Below are 9,646 nucleotides of genomic sequence, written 5' to 3'. Positions count from 1 at the left end.
GGGGGGGGGAAGAGAGAAAGCTTAAACATTAGCTCGACAGCTTTACAGCGTACAAGACAAAGAAAAAACACCCAGGATTTTTTGTGCATATTTCAATCTGTATAATAAAATTTTTTCTCTCACCAGTGCAAAGGTCAGAAAAATAAATACAATAGCTTCAATGAATTAACTATTCTAGGCTTTCAGGAATATATAGCACCTCATATGTCTAAGTATTGCAAACTCCAATGATACGTGTACAAGTTCTTAAAATTTAAAAAGAAAATATAATAGGGAACAAAAATTTAAGCCAAGACTATTTCAACAATTATAGATTTTCTAGTTAAACAATAGAAGATAACCTGGTAGTTGGTGCAACTACGAGAACTTGAAGTTAAAACTATTTTAACAAGATTATAGAATTCTCTAGTTAAACAATGGAAGATAACCTGTTAGTTGATGCAACAACGACGACTTGTGGTCTACCAGATGCTGATTGCTTATTGGAGTCCATCAGAATAGAAAGTTGAGTGGTTATACGAACATTTTGCTCTCTCCTGAAAAATTGAACATAACAGAAAAAGGTAATCAACAAGCACTTCCCCCTACTCGATGTGTAGATAGTAAACAATAATGGCTTTTATATTATCCACTCTTGAAACCATTTTCGCATAAAAGATAAAAGAAAATAAATTGATAATCTATGGTATAGCATGATAGTCGAGAAGATAAGGCATCCTACAAACTAGGTAAAAGTTACCGTTGGAACTCATTCTATAGTACAAACTAGGAGGATAAAAAGAACAAAGAAAAACTAAGCTCCATTAAAGAATAAACGTTCCTTTGGTCTCTTTGTCTTGGATGCAGTGCAGCTTATGGTGATTTAAATGAAGGATGTTCAACAGGTCCTTATCCCCAATTGACGTTCATCGTCCAAGAGAATTAGAGGATCAACATTTCACATCATCCCACGTTGCTCTTTCACTCTAAAGCAATGGAAAAAACTTTTGACCTCCTCAACTTACATATCGCATTTCTTGATGGTGTGGAAGCACCTTTAGTCATGTATTTAGATGGATGTTCATTCAAGAAGTAAGACAAAGTACTTTGGAGGAATGCAATTTGCTTAGTTTTGGGAGCTGAGGTAGGAAAGAAAAGGAAGACACGTTCATGATACTTGAGGACTCGAGGATGCATTTATTGGACCTCGTAATGTTTTAGGTTCTTCCAGCATTTAGCTTTCTAATTCTACACTGTAATTACTCAATTTCTTTTACAGGTACCAATTGGAGAGGCTTTTGGTGAATCTGGGTACAGTCTAATGAGAATGCTTCTAACCCCCACTCCTTTTCTTTGAAATTCAGATCGATTGTCTTAATCATGCCATGGATGATTTAGATTTAAGAAAGTTTTGTTGTATTTTTTAAGTTTTAGAGAATTGTCTTTATATTACATTTATATGTTACAAGAGTGGCCATTATGGTATTGATGACCATGAAAGTTACAACCTTTCAATTAATCATATGTTATTATAAGGTTTATTTTCAAGGCTATAAATAGTCATTCATGTTATTCTTTAGCATCACATTTTGGAATTGGAAAGAATAGAATTTCTATTTTAGCTTTGTTGATAGCTAAGTTTTTACTTTGCACATTCTTGTGTTTAGAACTTGCATGCTATAGTCATTCAAGTGGTATTGATCAAACCTCTTGTAGAGTGATTTGAATCACGAGTGTAGAAACGAGTTTTCTTTACTTTTGATATTGATCATCAACATGATCCGTTCCAAAATTTTTCCTTGGATTGATTCCTACCATTTGGTATTAGAGTTTTCCCTCGGGTTAATTTCTTATCATTTGGTATCAAAGTTTTCCTTTCGGTTATAAGGAACCAACCCAAGAGAAAGTTTTGGAATGGATTACCTTAATGATCAATATCAAAAGTAAAAAAACTCATGATTCGAATAGGTTTAATCAATACCACCTGAATGACTCTAGCATGCAAGTTCTGAACACAAAATTTTTAAAGTAAAAGTTTAGCTCTCAACAAATCTAAAATAGAAACTCTATTCTTTTCAATTCCAAAATATGATGCTAAAGCAATAACATGAATGTTATCTATAACCTTGAAAATAAACCTTGACAAATGGTTAATTGAAAGATTGTAACTTTCATAGCCACCAATATAATGGCCACTAACTAACTGACTAACTAACTTATAATTTAAAGATAATTATCTAAAACTTAAAAAATATAATAAAACCTTTTTAAATCTAATTAATCCATGGAATGATTAAGACACCATAAAACCTTCTTAAATCTAAATCATCCATGGAATGAAGACAGCTTATTCCATATCATAGTTTCTTATCTCAATATATATATAGATATATAAGAGTTTCAGAATTCAAAGGATGAGATATACACCTACAAAAGTAATGCTTTCAAGCAACTTACATCCGAATGGTTTCCTTGTCACTTACACTCAACTTCTATTTATGCATACCAGTCGCTAAATTATCCTTACTTATTTTTTCTTCAAGAACAGATAGCAACAACAAAACTGCTTACAGAATTCAGGCTAAATTACAAAAAGTACCCCTGAACTTTGCCCCTTGTTTCAAAAATACCCCTATTATTTCAAAAGTTGTAACATTACCTTTACTTTTCATCAATGTTTTAATACTAAGTAGAAATCTGTTATGATTTTGAATAGAAATTTAGACTTGGAGCAGGTGTGGTGGTGACATGGAATAGGGTGCCAGTGTTCTAGTCCTAATGTTTGTCCAATAATCTAATAGACTTCTACCTTCATGGTAGTTTTGAAGTATTTACAGAAGATCATTACAACTTTTGAAAGAACAAGGGGTACTTTTTTTTAAACAAAGGGAAAAATTCAGGGTATTCTTATAATTTAGCCTAGGTTTTATTCTACTAAGAGAAAGAATAACTTTGTTTCAGAGTTACAATAACGTTATCAGTTTTCATTACCTAGAATCCCGACGTGGACAAAGTGCATCAATTTCATCTATAAAGATAACTGATGGCTTCCCTGATATTGCATGAGATGATGCCCTGGAGAAAGCCTCGCGCAGAACTTTTTCGCTTTCTCCAGCATGTGCTCTGTGAACTGAATGGGGACTGCATAATGCATTGAAAATGATACCGCGGTGACCAAAAAAAGTTTAGGGGGAAAGATACTGCAAATCTGTAATACCAGAATTTAAAAAGTTTAATAACTAAAAAAAAACCATTTAATAATCATCAATTTGATTTTCCTTCGATTACTTTGATGCTTCCCTATCCTACAAACTAATAAAGTTAAAAAGCAGCAGAACCTGATAGTGGTTAAATGAGCACCGCATTCCTGAACAATTGCACGTACTAGGCTCGTCTGTCAATGAAGAAAAGTTTGTTCCTCAAGCTTAAAACTTATGTATAAAAAATGAACACTTTGAAAACACATGGGATGTTTACATAACAATAATAATAATAAATAAACTTTAAAAGAACCGCCTCACTTTCAACTGCTATAAAAGGAATATATCTGGAACAGAATCCAAAACTAACATTTGGCCTACAGCCGAGTCTAGACATCTCTTGGAGGGAAAATAGGGAGCTAATAGTTTGGTTTCATAGAACCAGAATAAAGAAAGAAAAACGTCATTTTGTTGCTCTGGTAGCTTTAACAGACTGAAATAAGCTGATATGCAATTGAAAGCCTATTCTCTAAACATTTTCAGTTCCCGTCAAAGTTCAATAAAGAAAGTAACATTTATATACAATATGACAAGGAACTTGGAATAGCTTTACACATAAACCAGTCACCAAGGGAAAGTTTTCCAAAATGGATTCAAAATTTTCAAACCAATATGCTAATAGACGTGAAGATTACTTGGGGGTATGGGATATGAATCTCGAATTGTAGAAAGTTCTAAATGTTATTGAGGAGAGAATATCCAATTAATTTTCAGAACCAAAAAAGATTGTTGCATAACAAAACAACGTACAGCAAGTTTAGATTGAATGTTACCTTGCCAGTGCCAGGGGGTCCGTATAGGAGCAATCCTCGAGGCCACTGTTAAGCATCATTGTAATATTTACGATTAAACTAACCAGAAATCGAGATAATGAAGAAATAATGAAAGACAGAGAAAGAAATTGTCCTACTCTTAGACCGATTTTTTGAGCTTCCTGGGAGAATAGTAGTGGGAAAATGATCAGTTCTCTCAGTGCTTTAAGGGCATCGGAGTTTCCAGCAATCGCTTCCTCAGCTCTCCACTGGTTTTCGCTACCATTACCACGATTACCACTCCTACAGCTCTGATCCTCCATGTAAAAGCACTAAGAATTAATCTCTAAATCCGTATTCGAACTCGGAGGTGAAATTCTTCTCAGAACCAAAACGAAGAGAGCAAAACAGCCAACTACACGTTTAAACTGGATTCCATTCCAGCGCGATCATTTGCCGTTTCTTCATTCCATTGCCGTTCCTCCAGTTCCACATGCTGCCGAAAATTTCCTTCACACAGAGCCAGCACTGCTGCGCGCTTCTGTATTCCTTCTGTTTTTCTACGGAAGCAAGTGGATTATAAGCAAGTAATAATCTACCAAACTATCTAAATTTCATGTTAACCAAACAGATAAGATTCAGGAGGTAAAAGAATTAGAGTACCTTCAGATTTTTAAAAGGAAGAGAGGGCGGATGTGCTGCAATGTTAAGGAAAGATGGTGAAAGTGAGCAGAAGGAATTTAATATTGAGAGAGTTGCTTCCGTCGGGGGTGCTGTATAAGGTTCGACGGCTAGCTGCCAGCTGAAGTTCCCGCCAACAGGGCCCAGCTGCTGGGGAGCAAAACGAAGAAAAAAGTTTCAGAAAATGAAAAATAATAGTAAGAAGAAGAAGAATAAGACGTAAAAGAGGGAGAAGGAGCTGCGGAAGACAGAATGTGCACCTTAGTGACGAGCAGGAGAATGCTGTGGGCAGGCGTACCGGCGCGGTTGCAGCAGAGAGGGAGATAGGGAGAGAAGGAAGAAACGGGCTTAGGAGGGCGTGCCGGCGAGGGTTCAGGTTGTAGAAGAGAGGGAGATATGGAGAAGAAGGAAATGGGGAAAGCAAAATGGTGCAGATTGCAGTGTGGCCGGCGGCCCGGCAATGGGAGGGAGGGAGAATGAAGGAGAGTGGGATTTAGGGTCTTGTTTTATTCTTTTTCTTAAATTTTTGAAGAGCACTATTTTGGTATCTAAAATTTTAAAACAAAATTTTGTGCTAAATCTTTGTGAAATTTGATTTTTTTTTTTTTTAAATTTTAATTACAATGTTGAATGTAAATTTAATTTTTATGTCCAATTTTAATGTTGTCTGATAAATTTATATATTTAAAAAATGCATAAATTTTAATATTAATCTAATGAAAAAATGAAAAAAAAAAATTAAGTTTTTTTTAGTTTATATAAATATTTAAAAACCTCTCATAACATTTGTAATGGGTAAAAATTTATTAATATAAAGATGATTTCTTATTTAATTATTGTCTTAAATATACTTGTTCGTTATCATTGATCTCCCTAACTAAATATTTGCTGCATATCTCCCTAACTAAATATTTGCTGCATACTATGAAGAGATAAAAGGACTAAACTCCTATCTTCAATATGCGCATTTATTATAGAAGGTTCTTCAGACCTATTAAATGTGTCAAAATTTATCAAATATTGTCCTCTTTAGGCTTTCTCTCAATGTTTAAAACAAGCCTACTAGGAAGATGTTTCCACAATTTACATGTAGCATTAGAGCTAGACATTGAGAGATGTGTTAACAAGGACAATGGACTCATAAAGGAGTGGATTGTAAGATCCCACGTCGATTGGAGAGGAAAACAAAACATTCTTTAAAACCTCTTCCTAGCAAACATTTAAAACCTTTTAAATTAAAACCTTTTAAAACCTTGAGAGAAAACTTGAAATCTCTCCAAAGGAAAGATCCAAACATACATTAAAACCGCACCTAACTCAAAAATTAAAACCCCACCAACTAAAAAATCACACCTTGTTAGAGGAGGAGAGAAATAGAGGGTTTTCCATATTTCTCCAATGAAATGAACAAAAAGTGCACTTATCATCACAATAAACCACAAGGATTTATCCATCCCTTCTTCCATAATATATATCTGTTCATCTTCTACAGTAAACATTCAACTCAATCAAAAATGACTACATCAATCTAAAACAGCAGTTTAATTCTACTCAAAATTCAAACACTATTTGGGATAGCTTAGATGCAATTATAACCACAAATATACTGTGTGTCAAATACGTGTTACTTCAAAGTGTGAAGCCAAAAATTTCAGCAAACTCTTCCATTTTAACTTTCTAATTGAGATAGCAAATTAGAGAAAAGAGGGCAATTGCCCATTTCTTCCCTTTTAGCTCTTACCAGAATAACGAGTCTGGGTTCTCTTCAACTTATCCCGTATAGATAAAGCTCAGCTGCTCGTATTCTACTGCCTTGAGCCAGAGGATGAGTCTAGGTAGGGCATCACTGAAGAACAGAATGCTTGTTGAACTTCACACTTCCTGCTGAGGCCTGATTAGCAGCCCGGTTGCTTCCGAAGTTCTTGCGGTTTGATTCCCTCGCAATCCTTGAGCCAAACTAGATGATCAACTGTGCGTTAGGATTATGGAAGCACATAAAGAAAGAACAAGATATATTTTAGATGGATCCATCACAGTAGAATTCATCTTGTATGATATAACATCCCTTGGCTTCAAGTTAAACTACACAAAATCGAGTTATATCGAGTCTCCTTTCGGTATACTAATTGTGTCACATGGTTTCCACTTGCAGACCAACCAGTTAATCAGATATTTGGCATTCTTAATCGAAGTTGGCAGTGTGACTAAAGGGAAGATGCATACCTGTATTGCTCTTTTAGGTAGAGCTCCTGCTTCGTGCAGACCAAGTAATTTCGCAACCTTCAAGAAGATAACGAGGAATGCTAGATACGTCACTATTTAGGTAAATCTGTGTCGAGTAGCTAAACTTTCATTCTAAGGCGACAGAATGTCAGTTGCTTATCTGACCTGCCCTTTCATTGTTAATCTAATTCCTTCAACTGCGCTATTAGATGAGCACTAAACTCTTTTCGACAGTACAATATTTGCAAAGCGGAAAAATATCATAGGAGAAATAAATTTAATCGAGGGAAAAGTAGCACAAACCTCCCTAAGTATCTTCTTATCACCGGTTCCAGCAGGTTTCTCGAGGTCGGTAACCTCCCATAGAGGAAACGCTAGCAATGTATGTATAACGTCTTCATCCAGAAAGGGAAATCTAGCCTATGAAAAGGAGTGAAAACTTGATTAAATGAGAAAAAGACGAGAAAACATAGTAACGTTTCGGTATACGATCTCTAGGAAATACCTCCTTCCCATTATCTGCAATACATCTGTCATCTCTCCCAAGATTTCTCTTCCAGATTCTCTGAATATCCAACTTCATTTCCTCATTTAAAAGATGCCAGCTGAAGGGAACATTGCATGACACTAAAATTAGGAAGATTTTTTTCGTCTCGCATTTACCAAACTGAGCTTTTACAGATGTGTACCAAAAAAGAAAAAACCTTTTACTAATGTCCGTGTCCTTTAACTTTATGCACTAGCATACCTACAGGAATATCTTCTATGGTGAGTAGACACCCTCCCTAGTATACAAGTTTTTCTTTTCAGTATGAATAGAAAAATGGTAAAAAGTAATAAAGGTTATGCAATGAACATCCAATGGTTATGTTCTTGAAATTTTAGAAGCAGAAAATATTATGTATGAAATGATGTAAACAGTTCACTCCTACTGTCTTACCCCCCTTGTCTATATTTTGTTCGATGCCTACCATAACCAGCACATTGCTCATCGGCACCAGAACCAACAAGGAGAATCTTGGCCTGAGACTTATATTTTACACGTCGATGAAACTTATCATCCTTGTCGATTGATTCATAAATCCAACCATCGCCACCAGAGGCCAGCCACAAAGCTATTCCAATATTCAGGTCCTGCAATTAAATAAAATTTAACACAAAACAGGACAATCAATGACATCCCATTGGCAAGTTCAAAACCCTTTGAAGTTATCTACTTAAACACTAAACTATACTATCCACAACAAAAGTAGGGTACCATGTATGTATTTGCAGGATTTATTAGAGACATGACATGCTTGGTTTCGGAGGTCAAATTTGACAAATCAGCATCAATCTCAACCAGCTTCCACCTAAAAAATTAAATAGTCATACAGTGTAAGAAATAAAATAAAGATTCCACATGAAAGATTGCAGTTTCAAGCACGAGACAAAGGAAAGGGACAATGAAACTTCAAAAAGTATATGTTTCTTTTATCCAATAGCAAATCATATCCTTAAGGGCTAGGATATAATAGGTTATTTCGACCGAAGGAAGCCACTGGTCTTAACTTCTAGAAAATCACCCTTTTTTTTTCCTAAGAAACAAGAGATCTATTAAACAGGCAAAAAAGTGACAGTCTAGGGGCTTCCTTCTTAGACCCATTTGGTTTCAAAATTATTTTACCTGGAATTTTGGTTCTGAGGTAATAGCAACGAAATATTGCCAGCACAGTAACCAAAGAATATGACAACGAAATAACAATCTAGTTTCTACTATCTTCTCCCAAAGATGATAAAACAGACCTATCACAAAATATATAACATATATATGCATCCTACACATTTTATTTTTGTTTTGATTCTTACTTCATGACATCACCTGACAAAACTTAGCTAAACTACAATGGTCGAGCTTAATGTATGATATTTTAATTTCTGTTTCCCGATTCTTATTTTGTTCTTTATGCTAAAACTAACTAAAAATATCCACATGTTCAGCATAAAAGAATTAACCACCAAAACGGTCAAAGCTAAACTCAAAATAGGGCTAAATGGTCATGCCTTCTTAGAGGGGCAATTCTTGTCAGTTCCTGTACTCCAGCCTTCGCTGAGATTCGGTCAGGTGCAGAACATCCATCAAAGCTGACATTAAGAAGATCTATCTCATCTGTACAGAAGATGAGACCAATTGATCAGTTAACTGGAACTAGGAAATTAAAGTAACATCACTTGATTGAATATCTCAGCCCCCCACATCAAGTGTAATAATAGAATAAGACCGATATCACAATTCAATAAATCCTGAACGCCTAGAGATTGAAAATTGATGTTTAGGAGAATTAACAAACACTTACAACAGGCATCAAGGCACTCATCCAGTAATGCTGCTAGTGTCATAGAATCCAATCCACCGGAAAAAAGAATGGCCACAGGACCAAGTTCTGCTTTTCTGGAAGCAGATGTTGTACCCTATGCATTCACAATTAAATCATAGCATTCATTATTAGCCTCATAACTTATTCATTCACCATTAACTTGTTCCCCATGCATTCACAATTAACTTGTTGTACCCTATGCATTAACAATTAACTTGTTCTGAACTATGAAATATATGCCTCCTCTTAACTTATGATGATTTCCACGACTAAATATAAGAGAAAAAGAAAACAATTCCAATGGTAAATTAAATCATATTATTACCAAAGTCTTCAATTAAATTTTTTTTGACTTTCAAATGCTTTTTTTTCAACCAAAAAAAAAAAAAAAAAA

The 9,646-nt window shown here is 35.0% G+C and overlaps 2 protein-coding genes across 6 annotated transcripts in view; both read right to left on the bottom strand.

Moving 5' to 3' along the window:
- The window catches only part of LOC111478365 (cell division control protein 48 homolog B), an 8,783-nt gene extending 3,617 nt beyond the window's left edge, over positions 1–5,166 (bottom strand). Inside the window, exons 1-7 of one of the 2 annotated variants that reach the window (XM_023122574.1) lie at positions 4,933–5,166; positions 4,655–4,822; positions 4,150–4,551; positions 4,013–4,057; positions 3,318–3,373; positions 2,971–3,120; positions 429–536 (exon numbers count right to left, since the gene is read on the bottom strand). In XM_023122574.1, coding sequence (XP_022978342.1) covers positions 429–536; positions 2,971–3,120; positions 3,318–3,373; positions 4,013–4,057; positions 4,150–4,314 — 524 coding nt within the window. In that variant the 5' untranslated portion in view covers positions 4,315–4,551; positions 4,655–4,822; positions 4,933–5,166. The remainder of the gene's footprint in view (positions 1–428; positions 537–2,970; positions 3,121–3,317; positions 3,374–4,012; positions 4,058–4,149; positions 4,552–4,654; positions 4,823–4,932) is intronic. The other variant, XM_023122584.1, reaches the window with a different exon arrangement.
- Positions 5,167–6,097: 931 nt separating this feature from the next.
- Positions 6,098–9,646, bottom strand: part of LOC111478341 (asparagine synthetase domain-containing protein 1) — a 5,959-nt gene continuing 2,410 nt past the window's right edge. Inside the window, exons 7-14 of one of the 4 annotated variants that reach the window (XM_023122552.1) lie at positions 9,232–9,346; positions 8,939–9,044; positions 8,154–8,247; positions 7,836–8,029; positions 7,401–7,500; positions 7,199–7,315; positions 6,896–6,952; positions 6,098–6,629 (exon numbers count right to left, since the gene is read on the bottom strand). In XM_023122552.1, the coding sequence (XP_022978320.1) occupies positions 6,516–6,629; positions 6,896–6,952; positions 7,199–7,315; positions 7,401–7,500; positions 7,836–8,029; positions 8,154–8,247; positions 8,939–9,044; positions 9,232–9,346 (897 nt within the window). In that variant the 3' untranslated portion in view covers positions 6,098–6,515. Of the gene's footprint in view, positions 6,630–6,895; positions 6,953–7,198; positions 7,316–7,400; positions 7,501–7,599; positions 7,681–7,835; positions 8,030–8,153; positions 8,248–8,938; positions 9,045–9,231; positions 9,347–9,646 lie in introns of those variants that run through there. The other 3 variants (XR_002717458.1, XM_023122558.1, XM_023122557.1) reach the window with 3 other exon arrangements.

Source organism: Cucurbita maxima, unplaced genomic scaffold (genome assembly GCF_002738345.1).
Source record: "Cucurbita maxima cultivar Rimu unplaced genomic scaffold, Cmax_1.0 Cma_Scf00001, whole genome shotgun sequence".
In the NCBI taxonomy this organism is placed as follows: Eukaryota; Viridiplantae; Streptophyta; class Magnoliopsida; order Cucurbitales; family Cucurbitaceae; genus Cucurbita; species Cucurbita maxima.
The sequence above is the reverse complement of the archived record's forward strand: the minus strand, read 5'-3'. Positions and strand labels throughout refer to the sequence as shown.